General features: G+C 39.2%; 1 protein-coding gene across 1 annotated transcript in view; it reads right to left on the reverse strand.

Annotated features, from left to right (window-relative positions):
• The window catches only part of ADAMTSL3 (ADAMTS like 3), a gene marked incomplete at its 5' end in the record, with an annotated part of 256278 nt that overhangs the window by 206688 nt on the left and 27091 nt on the right, over nt 1–22499 (reverse strand). The window contains one exon of the mRNA XM_023741699.1: nt 8881–8955. Within this exon, the coding sequence (XP_023597467.1) occupies nt 8881–8955 (75 nt within the window). The remainder of the gene's footprint in view (nt 1–8880; nt 8956–22499) is intronic.

Genomic DNA, 22499 nt, shown 5'->3' on the forward strand with positions numbered 1-22499 from the left:
AGATTTTTAGTTGCCCAGAAAAAGGAGCTAACAAGAGTGCTAGGATCAATTATTGTTAGGTTGTTAGGTGCTATCCAGTTGGTTCTGACTCACAGTGACCCTATGTACAAGGGGACAAAACACTGCCTGTTCCTGCACCATCCTCACAATCATTGCTATGTTTAAGCCCATTGTTGCAGCCACTATGTCAATCCATCTCATTGAGGTTCTTCTTCTTTTTCACTGACCCTCCACTCTACCAAGCATGATGTCCTTCTCCAGGGACTGGTCTCTCCTGATACCATGTCCAAAGTATGTGAAACGAAGTCTCACCATCCTCGCTCTTAAGGGGCATTCTGGCTCCTTAGAACTCTGGTCCACACAACTCTTTGGTGCCATTTCTACCATCAGAGAAAGGACAAAAATTTTGTTTCTTTATATTTTTTTCATGATGCAGTTATTACTGAGAGTAAAGCTACATTACTCAATTTATCACCTGTTGAGAAGATTTTTAATTTAGACAAAACCAGAATGAATCTCTAATTTGTTTTTTGTCATAACTTTTTATTTTGAAACAATTATACATTCACAAGAAGTTGCAAAAACAGTACAGAGAGGTCCCTTCATCTGGTTTCCTGCAATGGTTACATCTTGAATAACTACAGTACAATATCAAAGCTAGGAAACTGACTCTGGTACAATATGTATGTATAGTTCTATGCCATTTTATCACACACCATTACAATCAAGATACGCTCACCACAAAGATCTCCCTCATGCTTCCCCTTTATTCAGATTTGTGTTTATATGAACATAAGTGATTTTATTCTGCTACAGAAAAATGTTTACCTATGGTTGCCTTCCATACGGGACACCGGGTTCATTTCCCAGCCAATGCACCTCATGTGCAGTCACCACCCTTTTGTCAATGTAGGCTTGTGTGTTGTCATGATGCTGAACAGGTTTCAGCTGAGCTTCCAGACTAAGACAGACTAGGTAGAAAGGCTTGGAGGTCTACTTCCAAAATTCAGCCAATGAAAACCCTATGGATCACAGTGGTCCCATCCACAACTGATCAAGGGGATAGTGCAGGACCAGGCAGCATTTCATTCTGTTGTGTATGGGACCGGGTCACCATGAGTGGAGGGTCGACTCGACAGCAGCCAACAGCACAGTCTGAGCAAAATAGCATTTCTATGTTATTTGGAGGGTTTCTTTTTTTCCTCTTTCTTTTCTTTTGTAAATGTTACCATATTTAGAACACCTGATCTGAAGCTGAGGGAGCAGTAAAAAGAATACAGGACTTTGAGCTGGGGCACCTGCTTTTCTGGCCCCAGCTCTATCCCTAAGTTGCCGCTGTGTGTTTTCATTGCCTCTTTTCAAAAATAAGGAGTCAGAGCAGACAATCTCCCATGTCCTCTGTACTCTGAAACTTCCACTAGAGTTAATGGTATTGTATCACTCTTTAATGATCTCCAGCAAAGAACACAACAGCACCAAAACCCTATTCAGATTAAAACTTAAACATGGAAAGGCAATAGAACCCAACGAGATGGTCCAACATTAGGGGCTGCGATCACATGCCTCTGGGCTTGGTTGCTTTCATTTGCTGGATTTTTTTCCCTGCCCCTGGAGCAGCTGCAGGAATTCAAGCACACTGGACAGACTGTATAACAGGCATTAGGAGACATCCCTGATTATGCTTGACAGGCAGGCTGGGAACCTTTCTGGGAAAATTCAAAGGCTGGACATGAGCTACTTGATCTGGAGGAATCATTAGTGGTTAAAGAATAATGCTGGCTACTTTCAGGCACACAAAACCCCAACCACTTTGGCCCTGGTCTCCATGACCACAGTAGATTTTTGGAAAGTGTGAGATTAAGTTCATTTCCTAGTTCCTATGAAGATATAAAACTGAGTGTTATAAAGTGAGTTGTCAGTAAAAAAGAGATGGGAAACTGGAGATAGGAAGAGGGCCCTAAATTGGATGCATTAAGCCTCCAAAGTGAAGCAGGAAAAACAATGAGCATGAAGGCAACATCAAAATGCAAAACGAAGTTGGACAAAATCCATCCGCATAGAAAACATCCAGCTTCCAGACTGAGGTTTAGCCTACAGTGACTTGATTAAATGCAAATAATATGCAATAAATTCCATTGCCGTGTTGGAGTGTAATTGCTTTACCACCGTGCAAACCTTTTGGATCACTGTGTTCCAAGTTTCATGGGGATGCAGAGCTGGGGCAATGGATGTAAAAATCTGGAAAGATGATCTGGGAGAAAAGGAAGACCAGTTGCAATGAAATCCACCGCCTCAATCAAAGCCTAAAATTTCTGTTTGTTTGGTTTTAGTGTTTATTTCAAATGTCAGGTCTACTCCATTATTTCAACATCGTCAGTGACAAGGATACTAAAATACAAGTAGCAAAATCAGTTTTCAAGTGTGCGTACATTACCCAAACCACTATTCTCCTCCACTGAACCATATGTTGTTGTTGTCGTTAGGGGTCTTCCAGTCGGTTCCGACTCATAGCGACCCTATGTACAACACAACAAAACACTGCCTGTCTTTATGCTGAGGTGTAATCATCATTAAGTGCTTCAAGTCCCCTTTGCTTTCAGCAAGCAAGGTTGTGTCATCTGTATATTGGAGGTTGTTAACCAGTCTTCCTCCAATCCTGATGCTGCATTCTTCTTCATATAGTCTGGCTTCTTGAATTATGTGCTCAGCATACAGACCGAATAAGTATGGTGAAAACATACAACACTGACACACACCTTTTCTGATTTTAAATCACTCAGTATCCCCTTGTTCTATTCAAACGACTGCCTCTTGGTCTATGTACAGGTTCCCTATGAGCACAATTAAGTGTTCTGGAATTCCCATTCTTCCCAATGTTATTTATAATTTGTTATGATCCACACAGTCAAATGCCTTTGTATAGTCAATAAAACACAGGTAAACATCTTTCTGGTATTCTCTGCTTTTAGCCAAGATCCATCTGACATCAGCAATGATACCCCTCAAGGATTCCCATAGAATCCTTCAATAGTGCAACCCGAGGCTTGATTTTTTTTTTTTTTTTTTTTCCCAGTTCTTCCAGCTTGAGAAATGCCTAGCGTGTTTTTCCCTTTTGGTTTTCTAACTTCAGGTCTTTGCACATTTCATTATAATACTTTACTCTATCTTCCTGAGCCCTTCAAAATCTTCTGTTCAGCTCTTTTACTTATCTCTTCTTCATTTTGCTTTAGCTACTCTACATTCAAGAGCAAGCTTCAGAGTCTCTTCTGACATCCATTTTGGTGTTTTCTTTCTTTCCTGTCTTTTTAATGACCTTCTGCTTTCTGAACCATATGCTTATTGTAAAATATCTTTTTTTCCAATTATTTCAAAAGGCTTTCAGTACTCTAATTCACAAACACAGGTTGTATAGAGAGGAGGTGGAAAACAGGTGCTCTGGCCCTGATTGTGTAAACAAGTAAACAGTCAAAAGTGGGCAAATAAAGACAGGTTGAGTGATTTGATTAAAGTGGAGTTTATGAAGGCAAAACATTCTGATAATCTGTATTAACAAAACCACTGTGCCACAGGGAGCTGGAAGCCAATGTGGTACTTCAAAAGCTGTAATTTTTATTGGTGGTAGATCTGCTGCTCCTTAGTGCCTGTGCCTCTCAACATAAATGTCAGAAAAGGAGTTGGTGGTTTTTCCAATCAACAATTCAGACGATGTGTTAGCCTGTGAATCGTCTTTAATTAAGTTTTTAAAAATCCATTACTAGCATTTCCATGTATTTTGTGGCAGCCCCAAGGTTGCGACAATTGGCAATTCAGGGCTCATGAGAAATCTCGCAACCCCTCTTTGGTTTTTGCAGCAAGGTGGCTGGTGCTGGGTGGGGAGCCCAGGAAGCACAGTGAAGGGAAGGACTGTGAGCCTCCTTGCCTGCTGCACACTGTCTGCTCTGACTTCCTTCTCCTCTCCCGGCTTAATACTGGGGAGGAAGGGAATGTTGACAAAGAGATGATCTGTGACCTCAAAAAGGTGACACTGAGAATCTCAGAATCTTCACCACTGAAGTCTGCAGTGATGCTTTCAAATATTTTGATGCCTACTCATTATTTTTAAAAGAAATGATGTGTTGTCGAGTAACAATTTTCACCAAAGTCTTCTGCAACAAAGACATTTTTATTGTGACATATCAGAAAACAGAAATGGGAAATTGGCTGCAAGCACTTAGGTTATAAACAGACCAAAATACATCGAAGTACAATCTATAAGTGCTTTTTATACAGTTTTGACATGTGCTGCTACATTAGGAGTAAGGGTCTTTTAACACGCCCTTTACAATTATTGGAATACATACCTATGCGTAACTGACTTACAGACTATGATTGGTTAAAGTAAAGACAAAGAACTAAGATCATGATTGGATGATCTTTTCTTATTTTTCTTTTCTAACAATTTAGCCTATTGGCTCAGGGGTCCTGAGTCTGTCATATGATGGTTGTTTTTTGATATGTGGGCTACATATGATATTGGGCAGATCTTTGACTCGCTTCCTGGGGTAGATTGTTATTTAGTTTTGGTACATATGCCCACAGTCCACTGAACCGGTTAGAGCACTGTGTCCCACCCCTTTGATGTAGTTTCTTATTATTCGAAGTCCTACAGATTCTGACAAACAAGTTGGCCTTTTGTGGTTATGGCCTGCTGTGTTTAGGTTAACCCTTTATCAGATGAATGGAAAGATGATAAATTCTTCTCATTGAAAGGCTTTCACTGAGAAGTATCAGTCTAAGCTTCTTTCGAAAGAGGAAGATAGATAGCTGCCATTGAGTCGACTCTGACTCATGGTGACCTTGTATACAACAGAACAAAATGTTGCCCAGTCCTGCATCATCCTCATGATCGCCGGTACGTTCGAGTCCATCACTGCGGCTAGTGTGCTAATCTATCTCACCAAAGGCCTCCTTCGCCCTCACTGGCCCTCTACTTGACCAGGCATGATGTCCTCCTCCAGTGTTCGATCCCTCCTGATCAAAGAAAGCGAGTCGACAATGTTCTACTGGGATGCATAAGGTTTTCACTGGCTAAATTTTAGAAGTAGGTCTTTAGGCCTTTCTTTCTAGTCTGTCATAGTCTGGAAGTTCCACTGAAACCTGTTCATCATGGATGACCCTGCTGGTATTTGAAATACCAGTGGCATAGCTTCCAGCATCACAGCAACACACGAGCAACCACAGTACAACAAAAAGACAGATAGATGACTAATGGTCAAAAGAGGAAAGGGTCATGTTAATCATCCCGAAGAGGTCTTCTTAAATTTTAAGAAGGCCATAAACATTTTGTTATGTAAACATGTAATTAACATTTAGCACAACTAACTTAGTTATAAATACCTCAAACTTATGCTAAGAGTAGCGCTGTATTTTTATATTGTATGTACACTTCATTCAGCATCAGTTTCCTCTGTCTGGTCATTATGTATAGTAGCCACGTTTACATATGGTCATCGGGCAGGACTTAGAGAAAAAAAAAATCAACCTTCTAACTGTATAATGGAGATTTTCAGTTTATGGCATCTTGGCTTTTTGAGTTTATTGCTAGTCAAACATTTAATGCTGAAATTGTGCCACAATACAATCTCTTTGCAAAGATCTTCCTGCCATCATTATTGAAGGTATTCACTGCAGGGAAATTTGGGACTATGTGTTCACTATAATGCCAGGCCAAGGCTTGGGATGGGACTGGTAATTTAGGACCTAAATACCTCTAGGTCATATGTAAGATTCCATAGCTGCATTCCACTCCACAGCAAAGAGACTAACAGTATGGTAGTGTTCTTGGGTGTTGGTGCTCGATAACACAGACTTTTGGAGGGTTGTAGTTAATGTGGATCTTAAAAGAATAATTTATTATTGCAAAATAAGCTTACTGGTTGTTAACATCAGATATATATCTTTGTTATTGTAGAGAATTTAAAAAAAGCTGCATAAATCAAGAAAACAAAACTTTCTATATTTAGATGTTCAGAAATATTAACTAAATTCTTGGTAAATGAAGCCAGTTCCATTCATCAACAAGGAGGATAACTTTCAGAAACATTTACAGGTCTAAAAGTGAGACTGGTCAGAAGGGAAATTTTTCCAAGCAACAGATGTGTCACTTTCAGAGACATAGGAACATTTTTGAGACCTGGACATGGAACAGTACCAGTCCTGAGTATAAAGTTATGCTTAATATGCATGCAAGTGAGTGTTTTGCTTCAAATTATTCATCTCTAAAGGCTGTTTACTTATTCTGTTTTACAATTTATAAAACCATTTTTTAGAGCCGAATCTTTGGCAACTGCCTTTAGTACCATGAGAAAATCAGGCCCAGGCACTTTATATTTTTTGTTTGCTTTTTAAAACATCTTTATTGAGGTATAATCTACATACCAAAAAATTCACTCATTTAAAGTGTACACTTTAATGGTTTTCAGTATATTCACAAGGTTGTGCAACCATTACCATGAACTAAGTTAGAACCGCAAAAAGAAACCCAGGACTTTTTAGCAGCCACTCCTCATTCCCCACTGCTCACTCCCCATTGCCCCTGGCAACCACTAATCTACTTTCTGTCTCTAAGGATTTGCCTATTGTGGAGATTTCACATAAATGGGATCATACAATATATGACTTTTTGTGACTTCTTTCACTTAACATAATGTTTTCAAGGTTCGTGCATGTCGTAGTATGTTTCACTACTTCGTTTCTTTTTATTGTTGAGTATGATCCCATTGTATATATAGGCCACATTTTATTTATCCATGCATCAACTGAGGGACGTTTCGGTTGTTTCTTCTTTTTGGCTATTATGAATAATGCTGCTATGAACATCTGTCACCTCAAAATTTTGGATCCAAAACAGTATTTTATAATGCGATCACTCAAATGAATCACCAAACTTGGATCTGAATGATTTCTCACTGTTTCCAAAAATAAAACTTATATTTAAAAGGATAAAGATTTACTGTCATTAAGGGGCTGCGGGCCTTAAAGACCATTTAAACAAGAAGTTTAAAAAATGTTTTCATGCTTCTCTAGAGAGAAAGCCTTGAATGAAATGACTTTTATATACCTGTGTCTTAGGCTGGGTTCTCTAGAGAAGTAAAACCAGTGAAGTATATATATATATACACACACACACACACACATATATACACAACACACACACGTGTGTGTGTGTGTCTACACACAGAGAGATTTATCTCAAGGAAATGGCTCACACAGTTGTAGACGCTGGCAAGTCCCAAGTCCGTGGGTCAGGCATCAGGCTGGAGACTTCTCCTGACTCACATAGCTACAGGGACTGATGAACCCAAGATTGGCAGGCAATATAACACGCCGCTGGCTCAAGTCCCAAGAACAGCAGCCAGATGATGATGAGCCAGATGCAGGATCCAAAGCAAGCAAGCAAGCTTTGCCAGAATGTCCATATATACATTGGATGCAGGTCACACCCCCAAGGAAACTCCCCTTACAACTGATTGGCTGATCACATCAGATCGCATCATGAAGGATGACTACGTCATTACACAACTGCCAAACTACATCATTACATAACTGCCAAGCCACTGAGAATCATGGCCCAGCCAAGCTGATACACAGCTTTAACCATCACAACCTGTAAACATTTTAGTATGTCTGTAAAAAATTTATATAATTTATATAATAAAATTAAGAGCAAAAAAGGCTTTCCAATGAATTGTTTACTGTCATTGTTACAAAGATGTTCTCTTATTTCTCTAATTTAGATCATAACGTACCACAGGATTTTTTTGTTTTTAATATTTTCCTCTATACTACTGGTGACCATAAGAAACATTCCAACAATATTTTGATATAAACTTATCTCAAAGAGCATTTCTGCTTGGAACATTAGTTCTGGATGCAAAACATACAAAATCCATCCCACTCACTGAAACACAGTGGTTTCGTTACACACACATGCACTCACACATACAATGCAGGCACACACATACGCAAACATACACATGCATGCACACACACACGTGCACAGGCACACTTAAAAATCTCCAAAAATGTGCGATGCTTCTGGTCCTGAGAAATCCTTGTGAATGAAGAAGCTCAGATGGTGGCCCAGAAACAAATTGACACAATATGTAACTCTGATCCACTAAACCTGGATTTTTGTGGTTTTAAAACAGTTACAGTTTTGTACTTTTTATAGGGAAAAAAAGTCCTTCAAGGTCAGAGGGGCCAGACTGGTGATCACCCATTTTCCTTTGAATAGGACTAAGAAAGCCCTGTCTTGTGGCCACAGGAGACCTTGGGAAACAAGGAGACAAACTCTGGCATTTTCAGTTCTTTTAGATCCTAATAGATCAGAAAAACTAAGATAAGAAGCCTGTGGACTTTGTTCAAGGAAACAATACAATCACAATACTCTATTGTTTCACACTCTCAGTACTATCTGGGAAACCAGTTTCTACTGTCGGGGCTCTGTAGACCAGAAGTCATGATGTGCAGGCAACAAGTTTGTCCTCTTCAGCTATATTCATTGATAAGGCTCTGTGTTTTAAATTTTTTATTTTGTTTTGTCCCAAACTGCTGAAATCTCTAGAAGATCCCAATTCCTAATACATTCTCCACATAAAAATAGTTTGTTTCAAAAAGAAATTGATTTCTCTCCCATGGGGGATTAATTCCAAACTGCAATATTTCTCACTGGGGCATGAAAACAGAAAAATTTAGGGTATAGATAATTTCTCTGGTGATGCAGATTATTTTGGGCAAAGTCCCTGAGATGTTTGTCTACTGAGCCATTAACACAAAGAGTTTGTTTGGGCTAAATAAACTTTCAGCAAGTAAAAAATATTAAGATTAAATTCTACTTACAGAGATGTGCAGGTCCTTTCACTGTAATTCTCACACTGCGACTTCCCAAAGGGACAGCAATGACATTTTCTTCTCCTACGAAAGAACATAAATAAGACGAATGTAGTAAATCTTATGCACTGACCCATTTCCATCCAGTTGATTCCAACTCATTTCGACCCTGTAAGACAGAGTAGAACTGCTCTATAGGGTTTCCAAGGCTATAATCTTTATGGGAGCAGACTGCCATATCTTTCTCCCATGGAGCAGTTGGTGGGTTCGAGCTACCAGTCTCTCAGTTAGCAGCCAAGTGCTCAACCTCTGCGCCACCAGGGCTCCTTTGTGCACTAAAGGTTCATCAAAATAAACAAGTCAATCAAAACCAAGGGCACCCGCAAAGTGCTCTTAGCAGCATTTTACTTCCATTTGTACAGTCAAGGAATCTTTGGGAAGCACCTACTATGTATGCATAAGGCACATTAATAGTATTCACATCGCCTATCACCTCGATTGCCTTTGTCACCCAGGCCTTAAGAAGCCCCGATGGTACAACAGTTAAGCACTGGGCTGCTAACTGAAAGGTTGGCAGTTGGAAGCCACCCAGCAGTTCCGTAGGAGAAATACCTGGCAATCTGCTTCCATAAAGACGTCAGCCTAGAAAACCTTATGAGGCAGTTCTACTTTGTCACGTGGGGTCACTATGAGTAGGAACCAACTCAAGCATACCGAACGACAAAAACAACCCAGGCCTCAGATACCTTGATTCGGAGCCCCGAATTAGGACTCTCAGGCCAAATCCAGCCATGCTCATTCTTTTATATATTGTTGTGGCTGCTTTTCAACCACAACAATAGCGTTGAGTAATTACGCAATAGAGAAATATGGCCTGCAAAGCCTAAAATATTTATTACTTGATCCTTTACAGAAGAAGCTTGGTGACCCCTGATCTAGGTAATTACCTACAAGAAGTCCTGGTTCTCATGGATACTTTTTCATACAGTTACATATTCTAATAATTTCATTTTTATGGCCAAATAATAATCTAAGCTCATATATAAAATTTTACCTTACTAGTCCCCTATTTGGAGCCCTGGTGGTGCAGTGATAAAGCGTTCAGCTTCTAACCAAAAGGCTGGCAGTTCGAATCTACCAGCTGCTCCTTGGAAACCCTATGGGGCAGTTCTACTCTGTCCTGTAGGGTCACTATGAATTGAAATCAACTCGACGACAATGGGTTAGTCCCCTATTTGAACATTAAGTTTGTTTCTAAATGATACTAGTACATTATCAATGATATGAATTACTTAGAGTAGACGTTGTTTATTGTTTATTTACCTAACTTACAAAAAACAATTTCTTTAGTATAAACTCTTGGGAATGGAATTGCTAGGTGAAATGATATCAATATAGTCATTGACTTTTTTGTAAGTTTTACTCAATAAGAAATACTTGTTTATTACAGAAAATTATAAAATGCAGATAAACAAAAGGAAAAAAATCGCAAACTATTTCTAACCCTACTGCCCAGAGAGAATTGCTTCTAACATTTGCTAAATGTCCTTTCAAGGTAGTTTGTTTTTTATATGTAACAGAAAACAATGAACACTACCTAAATGTCCATCGATATGGGAATGATTAAATAAACAATGATATGTTCATACTAAGGAGCCCTGGTGGCGCAGTGATTAAGCACTCAGCTGCTAACCAAAAAGTCTGTGGTTTGAACACACCAGCCACTCTGTGGGAGAAAGATGTGGCAGTCTGCTCCTGTAAAGATTTACAGCCTTGGAAACTCTGTGGGGTAGTTCTACTCTGTCCTATAGGGTCACTATGAGTTTGGGTTTTGGTTTGGGTATATTCATACTAAGGAATACTCTGCAAATGATAAAAGTAATGATAAGAAGCTACATGACCTAATATGGAAAAATCACCAATATAAATTGTTGAGTAAAAAAGAACAAGTTAGAAAGCAATATATATGATGTAATCCCATTTATAAAAGTATATGCATTGAAGTAATACATTTTTATGTGTATGTACATATATATACTTTGTAGAAATGTATATGTAAAGATTATATTACATTATATTGTGTGTAAATTCATAGAATGATACTGTACCCACATAAAAGTATAAATGCATAGTATACTGCTAATTGTATATTAGTAAATAATAGGCTGAGATTTTAATACTTTAATCCTTTAAATGATTGGAAGGATTTTCACTAAACTATTGACAATGCTCACTTCTTGGGAGGGAATTGAGAGTGGGAGAATGAAGAATCTAATCTATATTATTTGACTTTCCCATAAAAAAATACATATTCATGTGTTACTTAGCAAATAAAAATTTTAAAAGTTAAAAATCAAAAATAAACTTTCTAATAAAAGAAAGCATAAAGAAAATATAAGACCAGGGCCAAAAAGTTTCCTGGATGAGTTTTGCACAACCTTAAGCAAACAGGTAAGTCTCAGATAATAAGAAGACTGAAAGGTTTCCAGTTCATGTTATAAAGCCAACAGAGCTCTGATACCCGAATTAAACACAGAGAGCACAAAAATAAATATAGAACCAATTTTAATTATGACTATGGATATAAAAATACTAAATAAAACAAAGCAATCAATTCTAGAACTGTATAAGAAGAATTATACACCATGAGTAAATAAAATATATTCTAGATATTACAATTGACTCAACATTTGGAAAATTATTAACATAATGGATTGTATTAACAGATCAGAGAAGTTAAAACAATAACATGATTTTAATAAATATAAAAAGGTCCGTGATAAAATTCAGCATACATTACTGATAAGACTCCTTATAAAGGCAAGGATAGAAGGAATCATTCTCAGTTTGATAAAGAATATCAGAAGCTATGGGCAGACTTGATACTCTTAATGGTGGAACATTAGAATCATTCCTACAAGAGTTAGGAACAAAACAAGGATTATCATCACCCTTATTTTTCCACACTATTGTAGAGATCCTTGTCAATGTAATTAAAAAATAAACAACTTATAGAAATATATACTGGAAAAGAAAAGATTAAAAAATCCTATTATTTGTAGATTACATGACTATTTACTTTAAAAATTCAAAAGGAACAAAACTATTACAATGAAAAACAAGAAAAGAAAAAGTTCAGGAAAGTGTCCAGATATTAAATATATAGATAGATAGCTGTCTTGAACCTGAATAAGTATTTAATCAGTAAGTGTGTGTATGTGTGTGTTCCATAGTATATATTTCCTAGTTTTGTCTACTGAAAAGCCTAAAAACAATGACCAACCCAGTAGCAATGAACATCCCTCACACTCATATTGTACCTCCAAATACTATGTCCTACTAAATAAAATCAGGGCTTCTTAGAGAAATCACTTAATCTAGGTCTGAGTAGAAAATGAAAAGATAATCCTGGAACATCTTGGCATAATGAAAGCAAGGAGGCTCTCAAAGACTACTTGAGTCATATCAAAATGACTCGAGTCAGCTTGAAGAGTCTCTAACTGGACAATTTGAGCATTAATAAGAACAACAATTGCAATAGAATGAATCACAAGAAATATGTTAAAACCCATGAGTTCATAATAATACTTAAAAAAAAGTCATCGGTTACATTTTGTGGATGCTAGGAATGAGCTCCTTGTTTCGAAAGCCGGCAAATAAAAAGACTCATGCATTTATCATGTCTTTCCTATACAAACTATTCTCCTAGGGAACCAATAGTTGGTAAAGGAAAGTTTCTCACTATAGAAGTATCCTAACTCATAAACGAAGGACTAATAGAATATCATCATTTAAGGCATGATCATTAATGGCTACAACATCACAAAAAGAGAGACAATTATATATTATATGCCTCCTAATATTATGCAATAAAAAGTACATAACACAGCCTTTAGACCTAACTACTATTTATAGGAAACATAGAAACAGAGGAACATGTTAAACCACACCATGGGGATGTAATCAGAAAATACAGACTGTGGAAACTCTATAGGAAAAATAGCTAGTTTCCTCAAAAGATAAATTTCACTTTAACAACAAAGTGAAGAGACAACATATAGACTGGGAGAAAATTTTGGAGAACCATATATCAGACAAGCGTTTAATATCCAAAATATATAAAGAACTCATACAACTTAACAACAAAAAGACAAACAACTCAATTTTAAAAAATGAGTAAAAATTTAATAGACATTTCGCCAAAGAAGATATTTAAATGGCCAACAACACATGAAAAGATGCTCAACATCATTAGCCATTCGGGAGATGCAAATCAAAACCACAATGAGATACCAGTTCACCTCCACTAGGATGGCTGTCTTAGTTACCCAGTGCTGCTGTAACAGAAATACCACAAGTGGATGGCCTTAACAAACAGAAATTTACTCTCTCACAGTTTAGGAGGCCAGAGGCCAGCTCCCAGGAAAGTCTTTCTCTCTGTGTCAGTTCTGGGGGGAAGGTCCTTGTCATCAATCTTCCCCTGGTCTAGGAACTTCTCAGTGGAGGGACCCCGAGTCCAAAGGACACACTCCCCTCCCCACTGCACTTCTTTCTTGGTGGCATGAGTTTCCTCTCTCTGCTTCCTTCTCTCTCCTTTTACCTCTTTTAAGATAGAAGGTAATGCAGGCCACACCCCTAGGGAACTCGCCTTACATGTGGTCAGGGCTGCGACCTGAGTAAGGGTGCTGCATCCCTCCCTAATCCTCTTTAACATAACCTAATCTTGCCTCATTAAGCACAGGCAGAGATTAGGATTTACAACACATAGGAAAATTACATCAAATCACAAAATGGAGGACAACCACACAATACTGGGAATCATGGCCTAGCCAAGTTGACACATATTTTTGGGGGACACAATTCAATCCATGACAATGGCTAATATAAACAACAAACAAAAAAATGGAAAACAACAAATGTTGATGAGGTCGTGGAGAATTGGAACCCTTATCCATGGCATATAGGGATGAAAAATGGTACAGTCACTGTGGAAAACAGTCTGGAAGTTCCTCAGAAAGTTAAGCATAGAACTCTCATATGACCTAGTAATTCTGCTCCTTTGGTATATAGCCAAGAGACTTGTAAGCAGCCATGCAATCAGACACATGTACACCAATGTTCACTGTAGCACTACTCACAGCAGTCAAAATGTGGAAACAGATGAATGGTTAAACAAAATGTGCTCTATACATACAATGGAATATTATTCAACCCTAAAGAGAAATGAAGTACTGAAACATGCTACACCATGGATGAAGCTTGAAACCATGCTGAGTGAAGTAAGTCAATCACAAAAGAACAAACATTGTATGATCTCACTTATATAAAATATCTAGAATAGGCAAATGTATAGAGACCAAAATTTATTAGTAGTTACCAGGGACAAAGGGAGGGAGAAGGAAGGATACAGTGTTTAGGAAGCACTGAATTTCTGTTTATGGTGATGGAAAAGTTGGCAACAGATATGAGTGATGGTAGCATAACATGACTAATGTAATTGGTGTTATTAAATTATACATGTGAAAAACATTGAATTGGCAAGTGTCATATATAATTTTATAAATAAAAAATAAAATTACACAAATTGAAAAAAGCAAAAAGAAATAAATTCCAAGGGAAAAAGGAAGTTGATACTTACACATTAAAAGAGGATTAAGAGACATACCATCCAAATGCAACATACAGACATTATTTAGAGACAAATTTGAACAAGCAAGCAAAAATGGCGAATTAAGGACCTCCAAAAACGCTTTCCTCCATAAAAGCAATGAGAACGCTGGCAAAAACTGTCAGCACCAAATTTTCGGAAATGAAAATTAACCAAAGACTTGCAGCAATCCGGAGAGCATTATTCAAGAGAAACAGCTGTATCTCAGTAAGAACAACAAGTTCTGTGGCATTTTAACTTGCCCTATTCCCGTTCACTCCCTTCCTAGCTTCTGCAGTAGCCTTGAAAACCAACAGCCCACAATCGAGGTGAAAACCAGCAGCCTGGCAGCCACTGGCAGGGGCAGAATGGGGTTGGAGCTCCTTCAAAGGAATTTCAATTTTCTTTATAAATTGGAATTGAGTAAGAGCTCATGGGGTGGTAGAGGGTGACTTTTCCTTTTCACTTTATATCCTTCTGTATGCTTTGAGGAGCCCTGGTGGCAGAGTGGTTAAGAGCTATGTCTGCTAACCAGAAGGTCGGCAGTTTGAATCCACCAGCTGCTCTTGGTGACCCTACAGGGCAGTTCAACTCTGTCCTATAGGGTCACTATGAGTTAGAATTGACTCCATGGCAATGGGTTTGGTACACTTTGAAATTTTTACAAAAAATGTAGTAATTTTACAATAATATCTATTATACATACTCAACCACCTCATCTCATCCCACCCCAGGAAGGATACATACTAACATAATTACAGTTGGAATCTCTCAGTAGTGTAATGAGTATATGATATCTTTATCATTTTCTTTTTCTTTGCCTGAATATTTTGGATTTTCTACAACAAGCATATTATAAACACACACACACACAAATATATAAACATTTCTCCTAAATTTTTATTAATATATACGTATGTGTGTGTGTGTGTATATATATATATATATATATATATATATATACATGCATATGTTTGTTGTGAAAATACATATAAATTAGAAAGTTTGCCTGAGCTGAAGAAAGCCTATTTGAGCACGTCAGTTGTGCTTAGCGCTCTCTTACAAAATCTTTGTACACTTAGGCTATAATGTCTTTGAGAAGCGTTTGCCTTTCTGTGTGTGTGGATGTGTGGATGTGTGCATGCATTCCAACAATTACCCTATATAACAATTCCACTCTCCAGGGGAAACCTCTCAGACCAGAACGCCTGGTGTTTTATTTTACCCAAAATGACTCAAATTTAGGAAAAAATTTTCTGCTGTGTAGAAGAAGATGGATCCCTGGTTGCCCACAAGACTATCCTTGGAGAGAAATGCAAACTGTAGGGCAGCTGCGAAAAGATAGGAAGTGAGGGCATCTGTGAGGTGACCTCTCTTTAGGGTGGTTTAACACCCTTATATTATGGAAAAAGTGATCTAAACTAAATAGCTTTAAATATTTTCTTCTCCTACACTGTAATTCCACCCTCTAGTAAAGTTTGATACATCTATACAAGTCTCTGTGAGAGTTTTATCGGGCAGTACCTCCCAAACTTTGCATCATGCATGTGAATTACCTGCAGAGCTTGTTAAAACACAGATCCCTACCTCACCCACAGAAATCTTGATCCAGTAGTTCAAGGTGGAGCTCAAGAATTTGCACATGGTAGCTCAGTGGTTAAGAGGCCAGCTGCAAACCAAAAGGTCAGCAGTTCGAATCCACCAGCTGCTCCTTGAAAATCCTATGGGGCAGTTCTACTCTGTCCTATAGGGTCTCTATGAGTCGGAATCGACTTGACGGCAACGGGTACAAGTTTTAGCATCCTCCCAAGGAGCCCTAGTGGTGCAGTGGCTAAGTGTTTAGCTGCTAACTGAAAGGTCAGCAGTTCGAACCCCCTAGCCACTCTAGGGGAAAAAGATGTGGCAGTCTGCTTCTGTAAAGATTACAGCCTGGGAAGCCCTATGAAGCAGTTCTACTCTGTCCTATAGGGTCGCTATGAGTCAGAATTGACTTGACGGCAACGGGTTTGGTTTTTTGTTTGAGCAGCCTCCGCTAGAAGGAGCCCTGGTGGCACAACGGTTAAGCGCTCGACTACTAACTGAAAAGTTGGCTGTTCAAACCCATCCAGCTGCTCCACGGGAGAAAGGCATGGCAATCCGCTCCCGTAAAGATTACAGTCTAGAAAACCATATGTAGCCGTTCTGCTCTGTCACATGGGGTTGCTGTGAGTCGAAAACTGGCTCAACAGCACCCAACAACAACAACAGCAGCCTCCTAGGTGATGCTGATGCCACTGGTTGTGAGCTAAGGTTTGAACAGCACTGACGTAGGGCAAAGTGAGGGAAAACTCAAGATCATAAAGAGCAGGAAGAGAGAACTGTTCCATAATCACAAATGTTTTCAGTATTTCTTTACTCTTCTGTAGGAAACAGCTGTGACCAAAGGAGCCCTGGCGGTGCGATGGTTAAGCGTTCAGCTGCTAATCGAAGGGTTAGCGGTTTGAACCCACCGGTGGCTCTGCAGGGGAAGAGACCTGGCGCTTTGCTCATGTAAAGATTACAACCTAGAAAACTCTATGGGCAGTACTACTTTGGCATATAGGATTGCTATTAGTCAAAATCGACTTGATGGCACACCACAACAGCTCTGGCCAGAAGTGAAGGGAGAACCCTGGTGAGGTGGAGGATTTTGAGGAGAGAGGAGGATCAATAGCACTAAATGCTCTACAAATATGGACGTAAAAGTGTCTTTTAGATGAAGCGGTAAAGAGATTGTTATTGAGCTTTGTAAAAGCAGTTGCAATTGAGTAGAAGGCACAGGAAGCTGTGATTGGAAGAGTGAATGACAATGAAAAAGTAGAGATTGCAAGTGTAAACAGTTTTTCCAAAACTTTTGTCAGTATTGTTTTGTTATCAGTTGCCATTGACTTGGTTCTGACTCACAGTGACCTTCTGTAGAACAGAAGGAAATGTTGCCCGGTCCTGCACCATCTTCATGATCATTGGTATGTGTGAGTTCATTGATGTGGCCAAAGTGTATTTTGAGTGGCTTCTAACCTAGAGGGCTCATCTTCCAGCACTATATTGGACAATATTCTGTTGCAATCCATAAGGTTTTCATTGGCTAATTTTCAGAAGTAGATCACCAGGCCTTTCTTCTTAGTCTGGAAGTCCTGCTGAAACCTGTCCACCATGCGTGACCTTGCTGGTATTTGAAACACTGATAGCAAACTTCCAGCATCATGGCAACACGCAAGCCACCACAGTATGACAAACTGAAAGACGGGTGCTGGTTTGTCAGCATAAGCCAAAAAAAAAAAACCCTGTTGCCATTTAGCCGATTCTGACTCATAGTGACCCTATAATACAGAGTAGAACTGCCCCATAAGACTTCCAAGGAGTGGCTGGTGGATTCGAACTGCCAACCTTTTGATTAGCAGCCAAGCTCTTAACCACTGCGCCACCAGGGCTGAAATATTTTGGTGGTAGCAGGAGATTTGGACAATCAAGAAATAGTTTGTTCAATACATACACATTCTTACTATTTGTATTTAAGATGGGAGAGACCTAGTCATGTTTAACCATTATGGGAAAGAGCCCAGAGTGAGAGATTGAGAGATACGGGAGTAGTGGGGAGGAGGGTGGTAAAAGAGAGGGGTTGATGGATGGAGTGAGATCTCTGAGGAAGCAGAGGGGCTGGAATCCAGAACACAGATGTAGGGATTAATTAGCCTTGGAAAGGCAGACAGACACTTGTGCTTCTGTAAGGGAAGGAGCAAGGAACAGATGGGTGCAGCTGTAGGGTGAGGTCTTTTCTGGTGGATTCTGTTTCACTGAGGTTTTTTTTTTTTTTTTTTTTTTGCACTCTTCTTTGGAGCGTTGCATAGAAAAAGTTTTTGCAAATGGTACGTAAATTCTTGAAATTCTCTTAAAAATGCAATACTCAACACATACCATTATAAATTATATTGTACAGATTTTACATGTGATTTTTACTAACTGAAGTGTGTTGAAGTCTCTCATTGTAGTCCTATCAGGTCGCTATGAGTTGGAATTGACTCAACGGCAACAGGCTTATATATATACCCACCCAACCCCCCCACCCACACACATATACCTCTAGTTTTTCTTTATATATTCTGATGTAATGAAAGAGCCCTGTTGGCGAAATAGTTAAGGTCTCAATTGCTAGCCGAAAGGTTGGTGGTTCAAACCCACCCAGCGGCTCCACAGGAGAAAGACCTGGCAATCTGCTTCTGTAAAGATTACAGCCAAGAAAACCCTATTGGGCAGTTCTACTCTGTCACATGGGGTCAATATGAGTCGGAAGTGACTTGACAGCAACTAACCACAACAACAACAACACCCATGCTTTCTTTTTTCTTGCCTGTTATAATGGGCCACCTTTAAACCCTAGCCAAATGGCCTGCTGGGAAATCCCTCCTCAGTTTGGAGCTAGACTCAAAGCTGGACCGTGATGGAAGGAGGAGTCAGTTGTACACACTGTAGTAGCAGCTGCTTCTTGTGCTTCAGGAGAGGCTACCTACAAACCTCTTAAAACCGCCTATCAGAAGTCTGTGCGTGGGGCTACCACGCAAGTGTGATTCCAAGACTGCTTTAAAATACTATACTTTCTCATGCTGTAGATCCAGTGGTTTAGAATGGAGCAGATGGAGGAAAGGCTTCTTCTCCATTCCATCCTACAGTGTTGATGGCGGTAGGCCCAGATTCATTGGTGGTGGTGTTACTGTTATTGTTGGTAACTGCTTTCTGCTGAATGCATTTATTGCTTGGCATTATTCCAAAAATTTTTCATTGAAATTTGGGGTAGGAGATTCTTGGTACTGCTATTCACTGTGCCATCTTCCAGGGATCCTTTGGATTCCTTTTTAAATGCCATCTGCATTATTTTTACTCTACAAACTACTGGGAGAGGCAATATGGTTAAGATCACCAACGCTGGACCTAGATTGCCTGGGTTGGAATACCAGCACTGCAACTTACAATCACTGTGTGACCTTTGGTAAGTTGCTTACCTCCTCTGTGCCTCAGTTACATCTATAAAATGAGGGTAGTAAGAATAGCTGCCTCACAGGATTGTTGTGAGTTCAATGACATAATATCTACAAGGCTTAGAAGAGAATCTGGTGCACAGTGAGGGCTATGTAAGCGTAAGTTATTATTAAAACCATGTCGAGTACTTTTTATGCTCCCAGGCACTGTGCTCAGTAACTTGAGATAAACTACCTCATTCTTTTTAATAAAAACCTATTTCTACAGTTAAGGAAACTGAAGCTTAGCAAGTTTTAATGATCTTGCCCAAGATTACAGAGTTCCTAAGCAGCAGAGCCAGGGTCTGAACCCAAAACTACACTTCTAACTCTTCTACCTTGAGACCAAATTATAACCGTATAAGCCAAGATTGAACCATCACAAGTCTGTTCATTACAGACTTTTATTTTATGGGCTTCACTCATTTGATTTTGTAATCACTGGGCTGACCTAAGGATCCATTAAGTTTGTTTCCACTGACTTCCTCCCACACACAAATGCTCAAGTCCAGCTGTTCCATCATACTTTTTTCTATGCCTCATTTCCTGTCACAGATCACAGCTTTGCTAAGTAGCAAGATGTACAGGAAATAAATTGTCCACACAATATTAACTAATCAATAAACATCAGTTTCAGTCCAGAAAGACTGTAATTTATGCCAGATCATGTATTTTTACTATAAAACCCAACTTGAATTACACCAATCTAAAGGTATACATTCTAAGGTAATACAAGGAAAAGGATGCTTTAGTTACTTTATTTTTACAATCTCACCCCTACTTTTCTATTCTTTCTTCTTTTTTTTTTTCCAAAAAAACTTTCTGTCAAACTAGGGAAGTCAGCACAACTTGTCCAAGACAAGGTCATGGAAGCTCCATAGACACATCAAAACTCCCTGAGGGACCAAACTGCTGGGTTGAGGGCCGTGGGGACCACAGTCTCAGGGAATATCCAGCTCAACTGGCATAACATAGTTTATAAAGAAAATGTTCTACATTCTACTTTGGTGAGTAGCTTCTGGGGTCTTAGAAGCTTGTGAGTAGTATCTAAGATACTCCCCAGGTCTCACTCTGTCGGGAGCAAGGGAAAATGAAGAAAACCAAAGACACAAGGGAAAGATTAGTCCAAACGACTGATGGACTACAAGTACCACAGCCTCCACCAGAGTGAGTCCAGCACAACTAGATGGTGCCCAGCTACCACCACAGAATGCTCTGACAGAGATCACTATAGAGGGTCCTGGACAGAGCTGGAGAAAAATGTAGAACAAAATTCTAACTCACAAAAAAAAAAAAAAAAAGAAGACCAGACTTACTGGTCTGACAGAGACTGGTGAAACCCCAAGAGTATGGCCTCCAGTACACTTTTAACTCAGTAATGAAGTCACTCCTGAGGTTCACCCTTCAGCCAAAGATTAGACAGGCCCATATAACAAAATGAGACTAACTGGGCACAGCAGCCTAGGGGTGAGGACTAGAAGGCAGGAGGGGACAGGAAAGCTGGTAATGGGGAACCCAAGGTCGAGAGGGGAGAGCGTTGACATGTCATGGGGTTGGTAACCAATATCACAAAACAATATGTGTACTAATTGTTTAATGAGAAGCTAGTTTGTTCTGTAAATCTTCATCTAAAGTACAATAGTAAAATAAAATAAAAAACTTTCTGTCAAGTATTTCTTCTTTAAGTATTTTATTGTGATTTTGGAGAAAATTTACATAGCAAATTAAGTTCTCAGTTAACAATTTCTATACATATTATTCAATCACATTGGTTAAACTTTTCAAAATGTGTCAGCATTCTCATTATTTCCATTCTGGTTGTTCTGTTTCCATTAATCTAACTTCCTTGTTCTCCCTTACCTTCTCATCTTTGGTCTAGGGTAAATGTTGACTGTTAGGTCTCATTTAGATGATTGTTTAGAGGAGCACAATATTCATGGGTGTTATTCTTTACTTTATGAGCCACTCTGTCTTTTGGCTGGTAGGTGACCTCTGGGGGTGGTTTGAGTTTCAAGTTTAAAGGGTATCCCAGGGTGATAGTCTTGGGCGTTCCTCTAGTCACAGCTGGTCCAGTAAGTCCAGGTTTTTTGGGAATTTGAGTTTTGTTCTACATTTTTTCCCCAGGACCATCTATTGTGTCCCTGGTCGGAAAGGTCCGTAGTAGTAGCTGGACACCATCTACTTGTTCTGGTCTCAGGGTAGGTGAGGCCGTGGTTCATGTAGACTGTTAGTCCTATAGACTAGTTTCTTCTTTGAGTCTTTGGTTTCCTTCTTTCTCTTTTGCTCCAGATGCATAGAGATCAAGAGTTGTTCTGTCGAGTATTTCTCATGTTGCTTTTCTTGATTCTACATTTATTTCCTCCTTCTGTCTAGGTTCAGTAGCCTCCGGGTAGCACACACGGTTAAGCGTTCGACTACTAACCTAAAGGCTGGCAGTTGGAATCCACCTAGAGGTGCCTCAGAATATAGGCCTGGCAATCTGCTTCCAAAAGGTCACAGCCTGGAAAACTCTGTGCAGCACCATTCTACTCTGCACACATGGGGTCGCCATGAGTCAGAATCTACTCAATGGCAACTAACAACAACAACATTTAGGTTCAAGCTCTCTACCCCCATATTCCAAGGAATAAAGGAGTTTAACAAAAGAAAGAAAGGTATCTGAATAAACGTTAATAATAATAAAGCCCTATGAGAAAATTGCAAATAATACATATTTCCTTAAAACGAGACGATGGATTTGAAAGCATTTTTTAAACTACAGTAAAAACTGCAAAAGCCAGAACCTGTGTAAGGCGGAAACCTGTCAGAGAAGGAAAACTCAAATATTTTCCACTAAAACAAATGATAGAAAAGTGGTAAGACTGCACCCTGTCAAAGGCGGAAAACTTGTGAGACTCGGAAAAACAGGCAGTCCTACTGAGTTCTGGCTCTCACAATTCACTGTATAAGAA

This window comes from Trichechus manatus, unplaced genomic scaffold, assembly GCF_000243295.1.
Source record: "Trichechus manatus latirostris isolate Lorelei unplaced genomic scaffold, TriManLat1.0 scaffold00186, whole genome shotgun sequence".
Classification (NCBI taxonomy): domain Eukaryota; kingdom Metazoa; phylum Chordata; class Mammalia; order Sirenia; family Trichechidae; genus Trichechus; species Trichechus manatus.